Source organism: Chaetodon auriga, chromosome 12 (genome assembly GCF_051107435.1).
Source record: "Chaetodon auriga isolate fChaAug3 chromosome 12, fChaAug3.hap1, whole genome shotgun sequence".
NCBI classification, from domain to species: domain Eukaryota; kingdom Metazoa; phylum Chordata; class Actinopteri; order Chaetodontiformes; family Chaetodontidae; genus Chaetodon; species Chaetodon auriga.
The window spans coordinates 1,966,101-1,989,698 of record NC_135085.1 but is presented as its reverse complement, the minus strand read 5'-3'; the positions used below and the strand labels follow the sequence as shown (position 1 = coordinate 1,989,698).

General features: G+C 43.1%; 1 protein-coding gene across 1 annotated transcript in view; it reads right to left on the bottom strand.

Annotated features, from left to right (window-relative positions):
- LOC143329206 (sickle tail protein homolog) overlaps positions 1 to 23,598 on the bottom strand; it is a 139,441-nt gene that overhangs the window by 72,706 nt on the left and 43,137 nt on the right. The window contains 1 exon segment of the mRNA XM_076745004.1: positions 5,513 to 5,711. Within this exon segment, the coding sequence (XP_076601119.1) occupies positions 5,513 to 5,711 (199 nt within the window).

Below are 23,598 nucleotides of genomic sequence, written 5' to 3'. Positions count from 1 at the left end.
ACAATGTCACCACCCACAAACAGATAAGAACTTTCCCCAACCAGAAGCCTTGGATGAACAGTAAGGTCCCCGGACAACACACAACCAGCCACCAAAACTGCTCCCCACCCAAATGAACAGCCCTTCATGTTCTCCACTTATGATGTGCACTCTACACTCAGGAGGGGAAAAGTCTGTAAGGCTACTGACCCTGACAGCATACCTGGCCACATGTTCAAGGCCTGTACAAAACAGCTGGCTGGGGTCTTCACTGACACCTTCAACCTGTCACTGGCCGAGGCAGCAGTCCCCACGTGCCTCAAGACGTGCCTCAGCAGTGAATTTAAGTCAACAAGATAAAAAGTTATATAATGTGCATTATAAAGTATAATACACATTGTAGAATTTTATATTAATATAATGAAAATACAATATAACTAAGAATATAAACAGATATTTACATGAAAAAATGTGTGCAGTTTCGGATGATAAACAAGTGTAAACAATAAGCAGTATATGTAATATTGCAGTAGTGCAGATAATAAGTAAGCTATTGGGGTTTGTGAGGTTGGTGGATTAATTGTTTAAGTTACTGTTGTAAAGTGTGATGGATCGTGGCAGGAATGATTTTCTGAAGCGGTCCTTGTGACAGCGGAGCTGGAGCAGTCTATTGGAGAAGGAGCCCTGCTGTCTGTCCACGAGGTGGTGTAGAGGATGTTTAGGGTTATCCATGATGGATAAGAGACTGCCCAGTGTCCTCCTCTCCACCACCCCCTTAAGAGTGTCTAGTTTGCAGCCAATAACAGAGCCAGCCTTCCTGATCAATTTGTTCAGTCTGTTGGTGTCGCCGGCTCCAATGCTGCTCCCCCAGCACACTGCAGCAAAGAAGAGTTCACTGGTAACAACAGACTGGTAGAAGATCTCCAACATCTTGATGCACATGTTGAATGATCTGAGCCTCCTCAGGAAATAGACTCTGCTCATCCCCTTCTTTTAAACAGCGTTGATGTTAGTTTTCCAGTTCAGTCTGTTGTCGAGGTGCTCTCCGAGGTATTTGTAATCCTCAACCACTGCGACATTCTCCCCCAGAATGCACAGTGGTTGGGTGGTCGTCCTGTTCCTTCTGAAATCAATAACCATCTCCTTGGTCTTGGCCATGTTAAGCAGCAGGTGATTTCTACCAGACCATGCCACAAAATCATCCACCACTGCTCCTCTCATCCATCCTGTACACACCCCACCACCACTGAGTCGGCCGAAAACTTCTGTAGGTGGCACGATGAAGAGTTGTACTGAAAGTCTGAGGTGTACAAGGCGAAGACAAAAGGAGACAGAACAGTCCCCTGTGGCACTCTTGTACTGCTTTTCACGGTCTCAGGCAGAACGTTGCATTATCATGCTGCAACATGAGGTGATGGTCGTGTATGAATGGCACAACAATGGGTCTCAGGATCTCATCACGGTATCTCTGTGCATTCAAAATGCCATCAATAAAATGCACCTGCGTTCGTTGTCCATAACATATGCCTGCCCATACCATAACCCCACCGCCACCATGGGCCACTCGATCCACAATGTTGACATCAGCAAACCGCTCACCCACATGATGCCACACATGTTAGCTGTGTCCCAATTCAGCGGCTGCATCCTTCGGAGGATGGATTTGAAGGCCGATTACGTCATAACGCTGCGCGAAGGCTGTCCCAATTCGTCCAAATTCGAAGGATCCTCCAAATGCAGCCGACAAATGCGTCCTCCTTTTCCCTGTATTCGGAGGATGCATCGTGACTATCCTTTGCGGCCTCCCATATCCCAAGATGTTTTGCACACCGATTGTTTTTTTTAATAATGGCGACCTGTTGATATGAGGAGCTCAGTTGTTAGCTAACTGTTAACTGTTAGCCTTATTAAAACCCTTCACTTACAAATGTTACAAGCTCGCATGTCAACTAATATCTTATTGTAACTGTGAAGATATTCACATCAGGTGAATTTGTAAGTTGTTTAATAGGCTACATTTCGCTCCTCTTAGAAGCGAATTGGGACACAGCTCATGTCTGCCATCTCCCCTGAACAGTGAAAACCAGGATTCATTCGTGAAGAGAACACCTCTCCAACATGCCAGATGCCATCGAATGTGAGCATTTGCCCACTCAAGTCGGTTACGACAACGAACTGCAGTCAGGTCGAGACCCCGATGAGGACGATGAGCATGCAGATGAGCTTCCCTGAGATGGTTTCTGACAATTTGTGCAGAAATTCTTTGGTTATGCAAGCCGATTGTTGCAGCAGCTGTCCGGGTGGCTGGTCTCCAATCTTGGAGGTGAACACGCTGGTGTAGTTACACGTGGTCTGCGGCCACGGCCAAATTGTCTGAAACGACTTTGGAGACGGCTTATGGTTAAGAAATGAACATTCAATTCAGGGGCAACAGCTCTGGTGATCATTCCTGCAGTCAGCATGCCAATTGCATGCTCCCTCAAAACTTGCGACTGCTGTGGCATTGTGCTGTGTGATAAAACTGAACATTTTAGAGTGGCCTTTCGTTGTGGCCAGGTTCAGGGCAGTGATAGGACCAGAGCATAGTTTCAGGCTGTCTTTTATAGTGCCTGAATATAAAGTAGGGAGCATGCTCAGTCCATCTTACTGCATCATACTAATTGATGGGAGTGTTAAATGGGGCATTATGTGAATGTTTTGACTCTAATGTGTGGTAAAAAAAAAAAAAATGTAAGTAGATTTGAAATGGTTTCTGATATGGAAGATGATCTGTGTGGTTTAATTGATTATGTAATTGATTCCAATAAAAGATGGTATGGTCCAGTGTGTGTGTGTGTGTGTGTGTGTGTGTGTGTGTGTTCTAGGTCAGAATGTAACACTCTGGATACTTTGATTTTCCCCACGCTAGTCATTTTCTTTGTTTTCTCCACTTCTACTTCTGTATTGCAGCCTATTAGTAACTTTCCGTCTCCTAAAACTGTCGCATATTTAATTTGTCCAATTTGCATTCCGATGATTTTTGTTAACTTGAGCAGGTCAATCTTTTTTACATCTCCTTCTCCCTCAAACCCCACTACCACGTTCAGCAGTACTGCTTTCTGATGCCTGTCCTCTCCTTCTCCTTCCTCGCATTTCGACCCACCCGCACTACATTCCTAGTTTTTCCGTTTCTTACGACTCTTTCCTTCTCTTGCTTTCACTGCCTCTCCCTATTCACTCTCCCTCCTATCATCCTCCTCACTTAACTCCATGCTGTTGTCCCCATTGGTCTCCCCCCCGCAATACTGTCAAAGTTTGCAAGAAACAACGCAAGAATATTGTTCCGGACCTATTGTTGCTAAGTCCCAAAGTCCTCAATTCCAAAATCAGTGTTGTTTTATCAGGTTTAAAGTTCATCTTCTTTTACCAGAGATCAAAAAATCAATTCTTCCTCGTCTTTGACAAGTGGTCCGCCTCCTTCCCTCAGTCAAATAACCACATCGGATAAAGTCATGATTTTTCTTCCACAGGCAACACGTCACATCCTGTCTCTCTGGTCTGCTTTCAGACACACCCTAACACATTTAAACGGGGCTCTCATAGGCTGACACTGACATACCACTCAGATCTTGATAGGATAACATACTACTATAGTGACACCTAACAAATATTCATTCATTCCTTCATCTTCTATATCGACTATCCCTTTCCCTGGAGCCTATCCCAGCTGTCAACGGGCGAGAGGCAGGGTACACCCTGAACCGGTCGCCAGTCGATTACAGGGCAACAGATAGAGACAACAACAATCATTCGCGCTCACACTCACACCTAAGGACAATTTTTAGAGTCACCAATTAACATAATGAACATGTTTTTGGTCTGTGGGAGGAAGCCAGAGTGCCCGGAGAGAACCCACGCATGCACGGGAAGAAAACACAAACTTCACACAGAAAGGCCCTGCCCGATCCAGGGATCGAACCGGTGACCTTCTTGCTGTGAGACATGCGCACTACCTGCTGTGCCACCGTGCCGCCCAACCTAACAAACAGATTGTAGATATATAGAAAATAGAAGGACAATATCCTCCACAATTATGCTGACTTTGAAATTATATTGAATCATTAATTTTCAGTCATTAATTCTGCTTAATTTCCCTAAAACTGAGCTAATTTTCCCTACACCTGCTTTGAGTTATGCTGAGAGTTTACTAAGGTCACCAAACCTGAAAAGAATTATGAAGGTGTAACAGCTTTCCTGTTACACCCCAGGGAAATGACATTTTTTCTGATGTGTAAAAAGTAACAGAAAGGCCACCAAAAAAGTGAAGCATGTGAAGCACATTGTGTTGCTCTGAGTATGGCTTCTTATAACTATAGACAAGCTAGTTTATGTGCTCAGCTATCCTAGTTGTTATTGTAGTGACAGAATAGACCTTTTTCACAGCACACATTTGTCATAGCAGCAAAAGCACAAGTGAATTTTATTAAAAATGGCTCAGTTGAATACATCTGGTGTTTGTGTTACAATGTGTCCGATATATAATGTGTCTAATCAACAATTTAGTCAATTTAAGTATCAGATAAGACTCAGTTTCAGCAGATACCCAATATTTAAGGACTTGGATCAGGATATGAGACAAAAAAAAAAAAAAAACTTGATCAGGACATCCCTACTTGCAAGTTTAGGATTAGAAATCAAGACACCAGCCATCAATGATTTCATGCACTGTAACCAGATAAAATAGATCATGAAAAAAATCTGAAACTCATGAAATAAAATTGTGAAAGTAGAATTTGGGTCAGGAAACTTGCAGAATATCTTGTGCAGAGTATCCTACCCAGCTACCAAGAGAACAACAACATACAGCAGGTAGACATAACAATTCCTGGTTGGTCTATTGTCGGCATGCTGTTCGCTCTGGATTTCTAAATTAAAATGAAATTTGCTTGCTGATAACAGCACAGAACAGTCAGGAAGGTTTTCGGAGGTGATTTGCAAGTGAATAGATGTTGTCAGTCAAGAAGTCAGTTAAAACTGGAAAAAATGTTATTCAAAACTGCTTTAAACAATAACTTTTATTCCAATAGCATTTCAGTGACCATATTTTCAAACTATAAAAGGCCCTACAGAATATCCATGTCATATGAGTGGTAGTTAATAGGTAAAATCATTTACAGCAGGCATCTCCAAACTATTCCACAAAGGGCCATGTGGCTGCAGGTTTTTCCTCCAACCAATCAAGAGCACGAAGTCTGACCAATCAGCTCTCTGAAGACTGAGATCAGCTGATGAAATGAGTCAAGTCTGGTGTGCTGCTGCTTGGTTGGAAAGAAAACCTTCAGCCACTTGGCCCTTTGTGGAATAGTTTGGAGATGCCTGATTTACAGTGTTATTGCACAAGTGCAATTGTAAGATGTCACCAAAGAAATAGCAGCTTGTTTGTTTCAGCCCTTGACACTGATTCGTCTGTGGTAATAATCGTTGACTGTATGGACCTTGGCCATGCATGTGCATGTGCATGTGTGTGTGTGTGTGTGTGTGTGTGTCTACTAACCAAGCATCCTCTCTCTTGTCTGACCACTCAACCGTCCCACAGTTAGACTTGCTCTGGCTTTAAAGTCCCTTGTAAAGGGGACTGTGGGACGTTGTACCTCTCCATCACACATGGCCTCCAAAACCAGTGGGTCCTGCTGCTCGTCCAAACTCAGTACATCGGCCCATGCAGGGCTGTCAGAGGGCCAGGGACTTCCCACCTGGATTGAATAAAAAAAGAAGAATATTATATGGGATTCTGTAGTATAATTTTTTCCAACAGATATGTGAAGACTTGAGAGAAACACTGTAACCAATGATAGACAATAGTAGCTGATTTGTTGAGCATAGTATTGTAGTAGAAATGTTCTTGGATGTGATACTTTCATAGCTCATTTGCTTGAGAGTACAGGAGAAGTAGAGAAATGAAAAAGAAGCACATAAAAGGTCAAGATGATAGATGATACTGTGCAGTGATCACGGAGGATGATACTGTACAGCAGAGATCACAGGAGCAGGGTGCCTGTGTCATGGCTCTTTGGGGCTTTCCATGGCCTTGCAGGTGTCTTTGCAGCTGTTGTTTGTGACCTTACATAACCCTGTCTGGCCTTATATAACCTTACTGTATTCGTCTATAAATCCACATTTGAGTGTTTACTGTAATCACTGAAAGGTTGAATGTTCTTATAATCACACTATGATTCAATGATGATTCAATATACTCTTACTATGTTTTAATATAATCTCAAAATGCACTTAATGATAATGTCATTGTGTGATATGCCTCTATACTTTATATACATCTATGGCAAAAAATAGAGCCCATGATGACCAGAAGCTAATGGTGTAATTTCAAAAGAATAGAAAGAAAATAAAAAAGAGTCCTTAAGATGCACCTTTAATGTATCAATACAACTTTGGGTAAGATAGGGAAATTGCAGGCAGAATAGCAGCCACAAGATAACGTAATCGTGTAAGAACAGAAGAACCTTAGAAAAAAGAGAAGATGCCTCCAAGGGCGTGGTAAACCCTGAGCTGAACTGAATGAAAGACGGAGCACTGACCATTGTAAGTTGGAGACTTCTTCAGAATTGCATGCTGTGCGTTTCTGAGTGTTTTTCCCCTTTACTGCCGGCAATAAAGTATTTTTCCTTCTTGGACTCTGACTCCTGTAGATCCTTATTGAGCATTTTTCCAAGAAGATTCATTGAAACAATCGGACAGCTGAATTTGACTGTTTCTGGCCTGTTGTGGTTTGTACATTCAGCCTTCACATTTCATGACAATTCTTGTCCTGGAAGTAGAATAGTAGCACAGAAACTGAAACAGGACAAGGGACTTAAAAGATGATGGGATGACTTCTAACTCTCAGAGTTGGCTTTTTCAGTTACAAGGAGATGAACATTTTCTCAGGTGCTTTATCCACTGCTTTCGTGCATCCGAGGAACACAGAATGGATTTCATCCTCATCTCTATCTGTTAGTCACACCATTCACATACCCATAATGGTACAACATTGTCCGTTATACTTGTCTTACTTTCAATTGGTGACATTTTCAAATGTCAGTGAAAGGGGAAAGTATCACAGAGAGCCTTTGGCTTGGATACAGTAAGTTTTCTTTTCCTCTACAAGGCAGTTACCTAGCTTAAGGCAGTTACAGCACAGTCAGATACTGGCATTTCAGAACAGTGTCAGTGCAGTAACTCTTGATTTTGCATTGAAAACAGCAAAGTTTTTTTTTTTTTTTTTGAACATATTTTTATTGAGATTTTCACATTAACTGAAATTGGACAATTTGACTAATGTCATGACAAATATTATATATTATCCCCCAATCTGGCCAAAGCAAAGCAAAACAAAACAAAACAAAAGAGAAAAAAACAAAAACAAAAACAAAAAAACAACAAAAAACATAAAGTCAAACAGACACAAATAATAACAATAATAGTCGTATGATAAATCACACTCCAAGGTCATGAGTTTCCAGAAAGTCCATATAAGGTCTCCACCAGTGAGCGAAGTTCTTTTCTTTCTTTTTTACAATATATGTTAGTCTCTCCAAAGCTAGACAGTTCATCAGTTCCTTTGTCCACATTCCGATAGAAGGTGTGTCCATATTTCTCCACATTAATGCTATTATCCTTCTGGCTTATAAGAGCCCAAAATCAATAAGCAGTGACTGCTGTTGAGACACAACAAAGTTCTCAGGGTATATTCCCAATAAACATATTTTGGCTCGCAAAGGGACATCCCTTCCAACTACGAGACCCACACAGTGTAATACATTTTTCCAGAATTGGTGTATTTTTGGACATTCCCATAAACAATGAATTAAGGTGCCTTTTGCTTCTCTACATTTCACACAAGTATCAGGTACATTAGGGTATATGTGGTTCAACCTGCAGGGCGTAAGACAGGTGCGCATCAACCATTTATGTTGTAGCAGCTTAAATTTGGTATTAACAGACTGGGTCTGAGCCTTAGAACAAGCCTTTTCCCAGTCAGCTACCTGAATGTCCTCCTTTATATCAATTATCCATGCTTCCATCTTTCTGGAAGATGATTCTTTTGAATGTGTTAACATTAACTCATAGAACAATGAAAATTGTCCTCTACCATCCATGTGAGATAGAGTCACTTCCTCAATTTTCGTTAGTGGAGGTACAGACAGCGATTGTTTATGTATAGATAAAAAAAAATGTTTCAGCTGGAGATATTTAAAGAAGTGTTTTTTTGGAATATCATATTTCTCACACAGTTGGTTATATGACATCAAGTTGCCTTCTATATACAAATCTAAAATTTTTTCAATACCCTTTTTGAACCACATCCTAAATCCACCATCTGCTCTCCCCGGTATAAAACAGTTATTGCCCCATATAGGGGTAAACTGTGATAATGTTGGTGTGTCTCCTATGTGTTTGTGTGCAGAGTACCACACCGAAATGGTATTTCGAAGAAAAGGGTTTTTTGTTTGTTTAACCAGCTTTCTGACACTCGCTGAATATAAATAAAGTTTAAGAGGAAGTCCAAGTGTTGATGCCCCCTCTATAGTCACCCAAGCAGGAACAGAAGCCGCTGAGAAGTAAAACATGGCTGTCCTTAGCTGAGCGGCCCAATAATAAAGTTTTAGATTGGGGAGCCGAAGCCCCCCTCTTTCATATGGCAAGTATAATAGCCTTAATTGTAGTCTGGGCTTTTTATCATTCCATATGAATTGATTCAGCATATTATTGATATTATGAAAAAAGATGTCAGGTAAAGGAAGCGGAAGTCATTGAAATAGATACAGAAACTTTGGTAAGACTAACATTTTGATTATGTTAGTGCGACCAATCATGGATATAGGCATCTTGGTCCATCGGTTTAGCATCTCCCTCACCTCGTCCACCAGGGGGTCATAATTTAAAGAAACTTTTTTTTTGTTTTACATCAGGACTAATTTTAATACCTAAATATGTGAAACCTTCTTTGGTAATTGCGAATGGTGTATCTACAATTGGCTGTAATCTTTCATTTCCATTCAAAAACATTAGTGCAGATTTGGAATTGTTTATTTCATATCCTGATATGATTCCAAATGCTTCAATTAGGTTCACTAATTGGGGGATACTATCTTTTAAGTTTGTTAAAAAAAAATAATTATGTCATCCGCTTACAAGGCTATGTGATGTTCATATCCTCCAATATTTATGCCTACATGCCTTCACAAGCTCTTATGGCCATAGCCAAGGTCTCAATAGCCAACACAAATAGCAAAGGCGATAACGGACAGCCTTGTCTAGTTGATTGGTGAAGAGTAAATGGCTTAGAAATATTATTATTGGCCAATATTTAGGCAGTTGGGTTTGTGTACAAGAGCTTTATCCATCTCAGATAATTTGCACCAATTCCAAACCGTGGGAGCACATTAAAAAGAAAACCCCATTCAATCCTATCAAAGGCTTGGCGTGCATCTAAAGATAACACAGCTGTATCTCTAGAATTGTATTTTGCATACACTATATTCAGAACACGTCGAATATTATGAAATCCATGTCTATTTTTGACAAAGCCATTTTGATCATTATCAACGAGGCGAGGGAGATACAACTCCAGTCTTCTGGCTAAGGCCTTGCAGAGTATTTTAATATCACATCCCATCAAGCTAATAGGTCTGAAAGAGGAACATTCATTTGGTGGTTTGTTTGGTTTCAGAATTAAAGTTATTATTGCAAGTCTCAAAGATGGAGGGAGTATTCCCTTTGTATAGGATCGAAAACAGCAAAGTTGCTTTTATTTAAGTGTTTACTGTATATAATTAGATCTAGTTTTGGCTGGCTGGAGCCAGGAGAGTGTCTTAAAAGTTTGGCATCTGTGAGGGACCAGACACGCATGTCTAAGCAGACACGCATGAGGAGTACAGGAGTTTCACAAAAAAGGTGATTTACACAAAAAATTAGTCAATACATAAAAGTTCTGGGCCCATAAAAACAGGTCAACTAAAAAGAACTTAACTCAGGCTATTATAGTTTCACGAGAATGTAACTGAACAAACTGGACAGACTGAACAGACCAAACAGGCCGAACAAAGAAAAAGAACAATGACAAAAACCTATCCAACAAGCTGCACACAAAGGGGAACATATATACTGACTGATCAGACCATTTGTGAGACAAAGGGGATAACAAAAACAAACATTTCCAACTTGACTGCAAATGAAACAAAACAAGACAACTAGTCTGTCAGTCAGAATATTTCCAGAACTAACCTAAATAAAACACCAACAACTCTACTATGATTTAAAGAAATAAAGAAAATCCTAATCTAAAACTTCTAAATCCCCCCTAATGCTGCAGTCACTTGGTACAGTTTAAATAGCCACTTCCTGTATTTAGCAGCTCTTTTCTAGCAGCCTCACATTGCTCAGGCCTGGCCAGATGTCCCTCCAGCAGCAGCTGGTAACTCAAAAGACAAGCTATTAGAACTTAAGGCAAACCAAATAAACAAACTGCAGTGTGACTGTGCAGAAAATAACTAAATATGTGTGCTACAAATAGAAACAAGTGTGCTGTCACCTTATGCAAAATAAATATGTATATGTTGTATGAGAACAAAAGCTGTGTGTCATCCGTTATGCGTTTGCTGTCTGCATGTACAATGTGGATGCCATGAGGTAAAAGGTCAACTAAATGAATAATTAAATGTAAAGAAAAAAATGGTGAGTGTAGGAGGCTTACCGACATTCATGCAAGCTGTGTGGCACCATTTGCAGTGAACACGGCATCAAAAATAAAATTTCACATTGAAAACAAAACCTGAACTGAGAAAGGAAACACTGCCATTTTTATTTTGTATTATATTTTCAGTGGTCTCCTTTCTCAGTATTGTGACTTAAGGTGCATTTTGGTCACCTGGTGAACATAATCGTGCATTTGAAGGTACAAATGATAGAGATACAAGTTGATTCAAATTAAAGTTTAGTACAATGTACTTGCATACAATTTTACAGTCCCAATCAATCTTTTGCTCTCCACTCTTCTACCTTTGTCTGAGAGTGTACTGATGAATCAAGCAGTGTCATGCTGATCCAAAGGTTGGACATGCTCCAAAACCCAGTTACTTAACATCTCTGTCTATTGACAAAATGAACACTTCAGCTTACACACCCTCAGCTGCCTTATACAGTATGACCATGCAGCCATCACTACTCCATAAGGTGATCCAAAAGGTTCCACAAAGTCTTCAGTTTACATGTGGCAACACATTACTTAATGGCCTTAATGTTTACTTTGTTTGCATTGGATGGGTTTAAATACTACATGCAGTACATATTAGACTTTGTACAATTATGAAAATGGCAATTCTGATATCATACCAACATTAGAAGATGATTAGTTTTTGGTTCAGATCTGTTAAACATGCATAGTTAAGTTTAGAACAATCAACAATGTGACTTTCTGTTAATTGTATAAATCACCTCTGCATAAATAATTGCATTATTACTTTGGTTGACATTACCAGCTACAGCTGCTACCAGCTATAGAACACCATACATCCACTGCTCGCTTCAGTAAGTGCCAGTCAACTTCAAGACAGGTGTCACATTTGATGATACAAAAAGAGGATGTCATGCAACCATTGTGTGCTTCATGTTTTGTTTAAAAGAAAAAAAAAAGCAGCAGTGGCTCAGTCCATTGGGACTTGACTTGATGTCGACAGTCGAAGCAGTCTGTATGGAGTATGTAGCTGGAGAGGTTTCAGTTCACCTCATGGGCACTGTGGAGGAGCCCGTGAGCAAGGCACTGAACCACTAACTGCTTGCGGTGCCTGACTATGTTGCAGCACCATTACTTCAATATCTCTCCTCTACAACTGCATATCTGTGGGTCCTGTGTGTGTGCTGTGTGTGTGTGTGTATAAAATAATACACACAATAAATCACAAAACTTGCACAAACTTGTTTTAGCATTAAGGCTTGACCATTTGTTTAATCATCAAAAGTCTTGGCAGATATCTCTCTGCCAAAGCACCAACCAGCAGAGGCCGCTACACATGCCAAAAATGTATAGGCTACCTCAAAACCTGGTGGACAATTTTGTTGCACATGATACGATTAACTAAAATCTGAATTTTCTTTTGCTTTGCCACAAAAAATTTTGGAGCCCGAATTGCTGCTTGCAGTAATATCACTGACACATTTTAATGACTGAAATTTTATAAACAGGTATGGATTTTGAAATTCAGTATGTTTTATGTAGTATAGTTTATTTGTTGAGTCAATCTGTAATTACTTTTTTTATGATTACAAATAGTGATAGTGGGGCAGGGAACTGCTTATATCAACAGGGAATATAGTTGTGTAGTGGAGGGAATACCTCCCACCAACACGTATTCCTCAGGGAAGCAGAGCCAGGGACTTGGGGAAGGGTTGTCCAATCTTTGGGGCAGAAGTCGCCAAGGTAGTTAAGCAACTCTGAGGCAGTGGAGTGGATGAGATCCGCCCTGAGTATCTCAAGGCTCTGGATGTTGTAGGGCTGTCCTGGTTGACACGAATGATAGACACCGGGGTGGTGGTCCCCATTTTTAAGAAAGGGGACCAGAGGGTGTGTTCCAACTACAGAGGGATCACACTCCTCAGCCTCCCCGGCAAGGTCTATGCCAGGGTACTGGAGAGGAGAGTCCAACTGATAGTTGAACTGCAGATTGAGGAGGAGCAATGCGGTTTTCACCCGTGCCATGGAACTGTGGACCAGCTCTATACCCTTGCTAGGGTGCTGGAGGAAGCGTAGCCATTAGTAAGTCAGACCTGTTCCTGGTGAAGTTTGGGCTCCACCAAGGCTGCAGTGATGCAGGCAGTCAAATAGTCTGTTGTGGTGAAGAGGGAGCTAAGCCAGAAGGTGAAGCTCTCAATTTACTATTCGATCTACGTTCTGACCAGTTGAGGTGGTTTGGGCATCTGGTGAGGATTGCTCCTGGACGTCTCTCTAAGGAGGGGCCGGCCCAGGACACGCAGGAGGGATTATGTCTCTGGGCTGGCCTGGGAATGCCTCAGGATCCCTCAGCAGGAGCTGGTGGAAGTGGCTGAGGAGAGGGCTGTCTGGGCTTCCTTGTCGAGGCTGCTGCCCCCGCGACCTGGACCCGGATAAGCGGAAGACAACGAGTATGAGTACTCACCAACATATCAACTGAATATGCATCTGACACACTGAAATAAAAGTTGTAAACTTTTGGACAGCTTATTTTTCATTAGCTTCTTGATCTAGTTTGATAGGAGTTACTAACAGCACCTCAATTATTTTTCTTGAGAACATAGGGTGGACAATACTAATGTATGCCTGGGTGAGGCCTTTCAGCACTAAAGCTGTTTTTGTTTTGTTTTTTTCTTTTTCTCTGTAAATATTGCAGTCTTTTTCACTATAACCATTCACTCATAAATTAAAGAGCAAGCAAGTGGTGCTTTTATATGCTACAAGACATGTATCACAATGAAATAAGCAGTCCAACTTTTCCTCCCTATAGCCTGTTGTTATAAAAGTAATGTGGCTCTTCTGACAAATAGGGCAGTTCATAGTGTGTGTGCATAATGTGTGTGGTTGAGCGAGCAAGAGAGAGTGACAGTGGATGCGCTCAGAGCAGACAGCTGTTGGAAGCTGGAAACTGTGAGAAAGGTTAGCAGTAAAATTGTCTAGCAAACGTGTGATGTGGGTTACAGTTTGCCCATGAATAAACACTGTAGTTCCTCAGTATCCAAGAAGTTCTAATTTCTTGCTTCCCATCTGCTGAATAAAATGAGGGCAGAGTTGTCAGTTGACATTTTTGCACATAGCACTGGTGCTACAGATGTTGAAAGTTTGTCGTGCAGGCCACAAGATTGTAGCACAGGTGCAAAACATCTGTTACCATCTCTAACCCACACTCTTTTTTGGATTTTGTTTGTTGCATTGACCTTTACTTTGGTTTTCTCATTAAATTGTATCACAGACAAACAGGGATTGACCCTCAGGAATTTGTGTCATGGATAAACAGGGGTTGAACCCAAATGTAGACCCAAGGGCAGACCTGGTGCAGTTCAATACATTTATTCAAAAAAGATAACAATGGCAACTAACAAAGACTTACAGGGAGGGAGGCAGGCAAAGGTTGAAACCAAAGTAAAAATTCCAATGCAGTGAATTAAATTCAATTAAGGGGAGTAACTCCAACGATGAAAAAACAAGCAAGGTACAGGGAAAATACAGCAAAGTCCAAAAACACAGAATAGCTAGGGGTACACTCATACTAACAGGTAGGCTTGATACAAAAGGAACAGCAGGGAGGAGTGCAGGGAGATCTAATCAGACACAAGTGAAAACAAACATAATTATGGAGGTGGGAAAACAGAGGAAGTAAATCAAAATGTGACAGATAAGGAAAACCTTCAAACTAAAACAGGAAACAACAAAACCAAATACCCAGAGCCATGAACTACGGTCTGCCACAACAGTGTTCTCTTTTAAAAGCCAACTAAAAACTTATCTTTCTTCGCAAGTTTTTAGTTAGGTTTTAAGTATACATTTTATTTTTTCCATTTGTTATTATTATTATTATTATTATTATTATTATTATCATCTCCCTTCTAAAAATAATGATAATAATAATACCTTCTTATCCTGTTTGTCTTTATCATGTTCTTTTTATCTATGTTGTTCTGCTTGTTTTCATATGTAATACTTCATTATCTATGTTACTTATGTATCTTGAAGCACATTGAGTTTACGCTTGTCGTATGAAATGTGCTATATAAATAAAGTTGAATGAATGAATGAATGAATGGCAGGTTTTGACCCTCATCTGCCTGTAAGTCTTAGTTTGTTGTTAATCATTTTAACACATTTATTGAACTGCACCAGCTCTGCCTTTTGGTTTGCATTTTGGTTCAATCCCTTGTTCATCCATGACACATTTATGACACAGAGAGTGTCTTGTTCTAGTGGTACTTTAACAGGGCTCTCAGCACCTTCAGGCTACAGTTACACCATCCATCAGTTTGGGTCTCTGTTCAGATCTCTCGCACTTGCTCTCTTTCTCTCTTTCTTCCTCTGTTCTGGTTGGTGGATTGATCATAAGCTATTTTTTGGTAAGCATTAATTCACAATTCAAATTTACCGCTGTCTGGTGATGTTAACAGCTTATCTTATCAGATTGACAGCACAGAATTTTCAGTGGGACTGTGGAAAATGCCACATTTTCAAAATAAGAGCTCCCAGGTAGCAACAGGAGCTCTCACTGAGTGCTCTGGTTGAGGCTAGATTTTCAAAATAAAAGATCCCAAAAGGTAAGAGGAGCTTACTGGGGTACACAAACAAGGCTGGAATGTCAAAATAAGTAATTCATTTCTGATTTCTGCATTTTCAGTAATGCTTTGCAATTTATTCTTTTCCCGTATGTTTTGAGGTCCATTAATATGTCTGCATACTTTAAGCTACAGATATATTCTTACAACAAAATTTTCACCAGTTCCAAAGATTGTCTATTTGAGAAAATGAGACACATTCTGTATCTGCAATTTTGGAGCTGAGAGCAAATTACCTGGTGTAATGTTAATATGAGTGAACTTAGTTGCAACAACTCATAACACTCTGCAGTTCAGCAGTTAACAATATCAACAATAGGGAAATGACTCAAATTAAAACTCCATTCATCTGGAGACAGAATCTTTGTGAATGATCTCCAGCTACAGTCAACATCACTAGTATATTCAAAACAATAACAATATGTTGATCAATAGAAAATGTATTTAAAAATAGAAAACTTTACACTTCATAATGTATTATTCTATTACACTAACAAATCATCCTCATAAGTATTCCTTCAGTGCTGTACTTCCATTAGATGTAAGTGACCATTGTCCAATACTATGTATTAGAAATACCCGATTGCCCAAATCCAAAACTTGACTTCTTTTCAAGAGAAACTTTAGAAATTTTAATGAACAAGCCTTCTTATATAATCTTCAACAGAGCTATCTTTCTCACACAATACAAATCTCAGATGTCAAATTAGCATTAAATAATTTTTCAAATATCTTCAGTAGTTAATAAACATTGTAACGTGAGGGTTCCATGTGTGGTGGTTGGATCACTCTTGTTGTAAATAAACAGCAGGATGGAGATGGATATTTTCTTAAGCAGCACTTTACTGGTGTCCACAGTTCAACAGGTTCACAACAGCTACATTTCTCCGGTTACACACTTCCTTGTTGGGAGTTACATGTCTGTTAACCAACCAATGAGAAGCTAGAAGGAGGTAGGCTTAGGTAAATGTGTTTGAGACTTAAAGAGATAGATCCAGTAAATTATTTAGCTGTTTTTAACAACGCTGCTGTAAATATCTTCTTCTTCTCCCGCTTCATCCGGGGCCGGGTCGCAGGGGCAGCAGTCTGAGCAGGGACGCCCAAACTTCCCTCTCCCCGGACACTTCCTCTAGCTTTTCCGGGGGGATCCCGAGGCGTTCCCAGGCCACCCGGAACCCTGGGTCTTCCTCGGGGCCTCCTCCTGGTGGGGCATGTCTGGAACACCTCCCTAGGGAGGCGTCCAGGGGGCATCCGATAGAGATGCCCGAGCCACCTCAGCTGACTCCTCTCGATGTGGAGGAGCAGCAACTCTACTCTGAGCTCCTCCCAGGTGACAGAGCTCCTCACCCTATCTCTAATGGAGCGCCCTGCCACCCTGCGGAGGAAACTCATTTCAGCCGCTTGTATCCAGGACCTCATTCTTTTGGTCATGACCCAAAGTGAACGTAGATTGACCAGTGGCTTGAGGGAACCAACAAGACAACATCATCCGCAAAAAGCAGAGACAAACACGATGAGTGTAAGCCTTGGAAATTCGGAGTCCAGCTCTGCTCCACTGCTGTATGGGGTTCCACAGGGGTCGATTTTAGGGCCCCTGCTCTTCTCTCTGTATCTACTCCCTCTGGGCTCCATCCTTAGAAAGCATGGCATCTCTTTTCATTGTTATGCTGATGACAGTCAGATATATGTGCCACTGAAAAAGAAAAATGCCTTCTCCCTCACACCACTTCTGTCATGTCTTGAAGACATCAAAGCCTGGATGGCCTTGAACTTCTTAAATTTCAATGAGAAAAAAACGGAAGTGATGGTGTTTGGCCCCAGTGGCCCTTGTGAACCCCCACCTGTTGACCTGGGCCCTTTGGCAGGCTATGTTAAGCCAACAGTTTCAAACCTTGGTTTTAAAATGGACAGTGATTTTAGATTGAACCGGCAAATTAGTGCTGTAGTGAAGTCCAGCTTTTTCCAGATTAGGCAGCTGGCAAAAGTGAAGCCTTTTCTTGCACAACAGCACTTTGAAACAGTAATCCATGCCTTTATCACATCTCGGCTGGATTACTGTAATGCACTTTATTTTGGAGTCAGCCAGTCCTCCATCGCACGCCTCCAGCTGGTGCAAAACACAGCTGCTCGCCTCTTAACTGGAGTGCGTAAGAGGGAACACATCACTCCCATCCTGGCCTCCCTCCACTGGCTGCTTGTGCACTTTAGGGTCCATTTTAAGATTCTTTTATTTGTTTTTAAATCCTTACATGGTCTCGCCCCGCCCTACCTCTCTGAGCTCCTTCACCCCTATGCTCCTGCTCGGTGCCTCAGGTCAGCTGATCTACTGCACCTGGGGGTACCGAGATCAAAAAGAAAGCTCAGAGGGGACAGAGCCTTCTCTGTGGCGGCTCCTAAATTATGGAATGAGCTACCGTTGCTCATTAGACAAGCCCCATCACTGTCCACTTTTAAAACTCGTCTTAAAACCCACTTTTATTCCTTGGCTTTCAACCCCACATGAGACTCTGCCTTATTTTAGTGTTTTTTGGGTTGCTTTTATTTATTGTTTTATTGTTTTATTGTTTTTATTGTTTTAAAAACAATAAAACATTCATTTTAGTGTTTATTTCTGTTTTATTTTCCTTATTTTATTGTTTTTATTGTTTTGTCTATTTATGTACAACACTTTGTTTCAGCTGTGGCTGTTATTAAAGTGCTATATAAATAAAGTTGAGTTGAGTTGAGTTGAGAAATCTGCCGGCTCCCGAACTGAACCCCCTCCGGCCCCTGGCTGCGCCTAGAAATTCTGTCCACAAAAATAATGAACAGAACCAGTGACAAAGGGCAGCCCTGCCGGAGTCCAACATGCACCGGGAACAGGTCCGACTTACTGCCGGCAATGTGGACGAAGCTCCTGCTCCGGTTGTACAGAGACTGTACAGCCCTCAGAAGAGGGTCTCCAGCCCCATACTCCCGGAGCACCTCCCACAGAATGACACAAGGGACACGGTCGAATGCCTTCTCCAAGTCCACAAAACACATGTGGATTGGTTGGGTAAATTCCCATGAACCCTCAAGCACCCTGTGGAGGGTATAGAGCTGGTCCAGTGTTCCACGGCCAGGACGGAAACTGCATTGTTCCTCCTGAATCCGATGTTCGACTATCGGCCGGATTCTCCTCTCCAGTACCCTGGCAAAGACTTTCCCAGGGAGGCTGAGGAGTGTGATCCCCTGATACTTGGAACACACCCTCCGGTACCCCTTTTTAAACAGAGGGACCACCACCCCAGTCTGCCAGTCCAGAGGCACCATCCCCAACTGCCACGCGATGTTGCAGAGGCGTGTCAACCAGGACAGCCCGACAACATCCAGTGACTTGAGGTACTCAGGGCGGATCTCATCCACCCCCGGTGCCTTGCCACAAAGGAGCTTGCAAACTACCTCAGTGACTTCAGCCCAGGTGATGGATGAATCGACCTCCGAGTCCCCAGTCTCTGCTTCCTCTAAGATAAGATAAGATAGACTTTATTTATCCCACAATGGGGGGAAATTCACATTACAGCAGCAACAAGACAGAGTGCAAGAAGTCAGAGGACAAGAAGACAAGAAAATATTGCACTTATTGTACAAGTGTTATATACTCCATGGTAATTTACAATATATACAATATGTACACACTTATTTACTTATACGTACTACTCATTTAAAAATGACGATTGCACATGAAAACAGGAAAAATGTGAGATGTGATCAGTACAACTTGCATTTGAGTTATGTTATTGTGCACTGTTATACAGTCTGATGGCTGTGGGCAGGAATGACCTGCAGTAGCGCTCCTACCTGCACTGGGGATGTAAAAGTCTTGTGCTGAAGGAGCTGCTCAAGGTCCTCACAGTGTGGTGCAGGGGGTGGGAGGAGGTGTCCATGATGAATGTCAGCTTGGCTAACATCCTTCTGTCTGCCACCTCCTCGATGGAGTCCAGTGGGCAGCCCAGGACAGAGCTGGCTCTCTTAACCAGTTTGTTCAGTCTCTTCCTGTCTCTGTCCGTGCTGCCCCCTCCCCAGCACACTATGGCATAAAACACTGCAGAGGCCACCACAGTGTCATAGAAAGTCCGGAATAGAGCCCTGCACACACCAAAGGACCTCAGTCTCCTCAGCAGGTGTAGGCGACTCTGGCCCTTCCTGTACAGGGTGTTAGTATTGTCTGTCCAGTCCAGTTTATTGTTGAGGTGAACACCCAGGTACTTAAATGAGTCCACCATGTCAATGTGGATGTTCACTGGTGTGTGAGGGGAAGGTTTCCTTCAGAAATCAATAATCATCTCCTTGGTCTTGCTGGTGTTTAGGATCAGGTGGTTCTGCTGACACCAGTCCGTGATGACCCCCCTGTACTCCTGCTCATTCTCCTCCGACACACAGCGAACAATGGAGAGGTGTGAAGAAGTGGGGCCCCAGTGAGAGGGGGGCTGGAGTGGGGGCAGAGTCAAATCTATTGAAAAACAAGTTTAACTCATTGCCCAGGCCTGATCTCCAGTGGTGGCTTGTCCATCCCCACTTTTGCCATGGCCCGAGATATGTTTCAGACCTCTCCACACATCTCGGACATTGTTCTTTTCCAGGCACTGCTCCAGTTTCTCTCTGTAGTTTTTCTTACACCTCCTGATGTTATACTTCAGCTCCCGCTATACTCTCTACAGCTCCTCCTTGTCCCCTGAGATGAAGGCCCTCTTCTTCTCATTTAGCAGAGCCTTCAGTTCAGGGGTTACCCAGGGCTTGTTGTTGGGAAAACACTGTACTCTCTTGGATGGCACAGTATGTCCCAGTCAGTGATGTTAAAACAGTCCCTCAGTTGCTCACATGCCTCCTCAATCTAGGTCTTCACAGCCTTCCTCTGTTGAGACTGTCTTTTCAGCACCAATGTGTATTCTGGCTGCAGATGGACGAGGTTGGGGGGGGGGGGTATGCGTCCCTGACATTAGCATACCAAAGGTCCAGAGTTTTATTGTCCCAGTTTACATACTGTGTGAAGTTGGGGGAGAGTGGCAGAGAGAGAGGCATGACTGAAGTCCCCAGAGATGAGAAAGAGGGCCTGTGGGTGTCTTGTCTGCAGCGTAGACGTTGTACTGTTTATGCGCTCACAGGCAGCAGCAGCATCAGCCGATGTGGGGATGTACACAGTCAGCACAATAACATGTGAGAACTCCCGTGGAATGTAATACAGCCAAACGCTGACTGCAAGAAGCTCAATGTCCCTGCTACAGAGCTTCTCTTTAACAGTGATATGGCCAGGGTTACACCATCTGTTGTTAAGAAACACACACAGTCCACCACCTTTCTTCTTACCGCTCTCTGCCACTTTCTGGTCCGCACGGACTAGGGTAAATCCATTTAAGGAGGCAACACAGTCCGGTGTGTCCTGGTTCAGCCATGTCTCCGAAAAACACACAAGACTGCTCTCCCTGTGCTCCCGCTGCAGCCTTACTAGCGCCGATAGTTCGTCCATCTTGTTGGAGAGAGAGCGGACCTTTCCCATGATGACGGCCGGCAAACATGGTTTATATCTCCGTCTTCTCTCCCGGCGCTTGAGACCCCCTCTACAGCCTCTCCGTTTCCTCCTTATCTCCGCCGGAATCTCTGGTTTCCCAGTGTGGAGCAGTCCAGTGTGTCTGAGGGCTGACAGGTGGTCCCGTGTGTAGACAATAGAGCCATGGCAAAAAAGGTCTCCCAAGGCAGACTCAAAAAGTCCAAAAAATAACAGAAAAAAGAGTGCAAAAATTACAAACGTGGAACCCCTACTTGCGCACATCCACAGGGGTTTTAGAATACAAGAAAGAACACAAGAAAAAACACACAGAAATAGAAAAAAACACTAAAGTGAGGAAAACAGAAGACAGAGCTGCTGCAACTTACTGCTGCTGCCACTCACGCGGCGCCATCTTGGATCTATAGAAGACACGACAGTGGGATTGGGGAGATCCTCAAAGTATTCCTTCCACCACCCGACAATACCCCCAGTCGAGGTCAACAGCTCCTCACCTCCACTGTAAACAATGTTGACAGAGAGCTGCTTCCCCTTCCTGAGGTGCCGAAAGGTTTGCCAGAATTTCTTCAAGACCGATTGGTAGTCCTCCTCCATGGCCTACCCAAACTCCTCCCAGACCCAAGTTTTTGCTTCTACAACTGCCCGAGCTGCCGCACGCTTGGTCTGCTGGTACCCGTCAACTGCCTCAGGAGTCCCATGAGCCAACCAGGCCCAATAGGACTCCTTCTTCAGCTTGATGGCATCCCTTACTTCCGGTGGCCTATGGGCCAAACAGCAGTGTCGAGTATCCGGCCTTCTGAGCTGTCAACTGATCACCACCTGGTGGTGAGTTGGATCTGCTGGCAGGGGAGGAAGCGGGACAGACTGGGCAGACCCAAACATATTGTGAGGGTTTGTTGGGAACGTCTGGCGGAACCTGCTGTCAGGGAGGTCTTCAACTCCCACCTCCAGGAGAGCTTCGACCAGATTCCGAAGGAGGTTGGAGACATCAAGTCCGAATGGACCATGTTCTCCACTTCCATTGTTGATGCAGCCGTCCGTAGCTGTGGCTGTAAAGTCACTAGCACAGAAATCCAATAACAGAACACCGCTCGGGTTCAGATCGGGGAGGCCGTTCCTCCCAATCACACCCCTCCAGGTATCACTGTCACTACCCACGTGAGCATTGAAGTCCCCCAGCAGAACAATGGAGTCCCCAGTTGGAGCAACTTTCCAGTACCCCTCCCAAGGACTCCAAGAAGGCCGGGTACTCGACACTGCTGTTTGGCCCATAGGCCGAAACAACAGTGAGAGACCTATCCCCGACCCAAAGGCGCAGGGAAGCGACCCTCTTGCTCAGCGGGGAGAACTCCAACACATGGCGGCTGAGCTGGGGGCCTATAAGCAAGCCCACACCAGCTCGCTGCCTCTCACCATGGGCAACTCTAGAGTAGAAGAGAGTCCAGCCTCTCTCAAGGAGTTTGTTTCCAGAACCCAGACTGTGCGTGGAGGTGAGCCCGACTATCTCTATCCGGTACTGCTCAACCTCCCACACTAGTTCCCCCCCAGCGAGGTGACATTCCATGTCCCCATAGCCAGAGTTGTCGTCCAGGGTTTGGGTCATCGGGGCCCCCGCCCACGACTGCCACCCATAGCACATAGCACCAGCCCCTTCTGATCCTTCCTGCGGGTGGTGGGCCTATGGGAAGGCGGGCTGACGTCGCTCCTTCAGGCTGCACCCGGCCGGGTCCCGTGGCCAAAGACCCGGCTACCAGGTGCTCGCCTGCAAGCCCCCACCCCAGGCCTGGCTCCAGGGTGGGGCCCCAGTGAAGTCAATCAGGGCGACGTACGCTTCCTTGCTTTCTTTTTCTTCATAGGCGCTTTTGAACCGCTCTTAGTCTGACCCGTCACCTAGAACCTGTTTGCCTTGGGAGACCCCACCAGGGGCATTAAGCCCCGGACAACATAGCCTCTAGGATCATTCGAGTACTCAAACTCCTCCACCACGGTAAGGTGTCGGTTCAAGGAGCTGCTGTAAATATTTTAACTTGTAAACATGTAAATAATACTTTTAAACATAAATGTGTAAATAGTTAACTGTACAAACATTGTAAACATATTTTTAACAAATTACTAAAATACGTGAATTAACTTGTAAACCTGAAATATAAATTTGTACTTGTAAATCTTACAAACATGCTCCTTACAAAAACTTGAAAAGATTGATCTAGCCCCTGGTTCAGAAAAAAGTGACCTAAAAGACTGTCGTGCTATTTCAAAACTATTTTGCTTGTCTAAAAGTCTTGAGTCAATGGTAAACAACCAACTTAAATCATGTTTAAATAGATACTCTCTGGACTTCCGGCTTTGACATGGAGTGGTAGGCTGCGTGGCATCAGAGCTCTCGATAGCCAAGTGTAAAAAAACCCTGAAAACTTGAATAACTAGACTTAGAAACTAGACTGTAATGTGACTGGGGAATCACTCAGGCTAAAAACATGACGACAGACAAAATGGAGGAACCGCTAGCTAACCATGCAATGGAAGAAAGCTGGAACATTGGGCACAGGAGGCTAACAATGCTCTCATCATCTCACTGAGAGAACAAAAAGCTCTTGAGGATAAGTTAACCGATTTGGAATCCAGATCGAGGAGAAAAAATCTCAGTATCTACAGAGTTACAGAGGGAGAAGAGGGTGAGTCCGTGGCCAAGTTTGTTCAGGACCTGCTCAGACATGAACTCCACCTGTCGGAAGATTTTAATTTCCAAATTCAAAGAGCCTGTA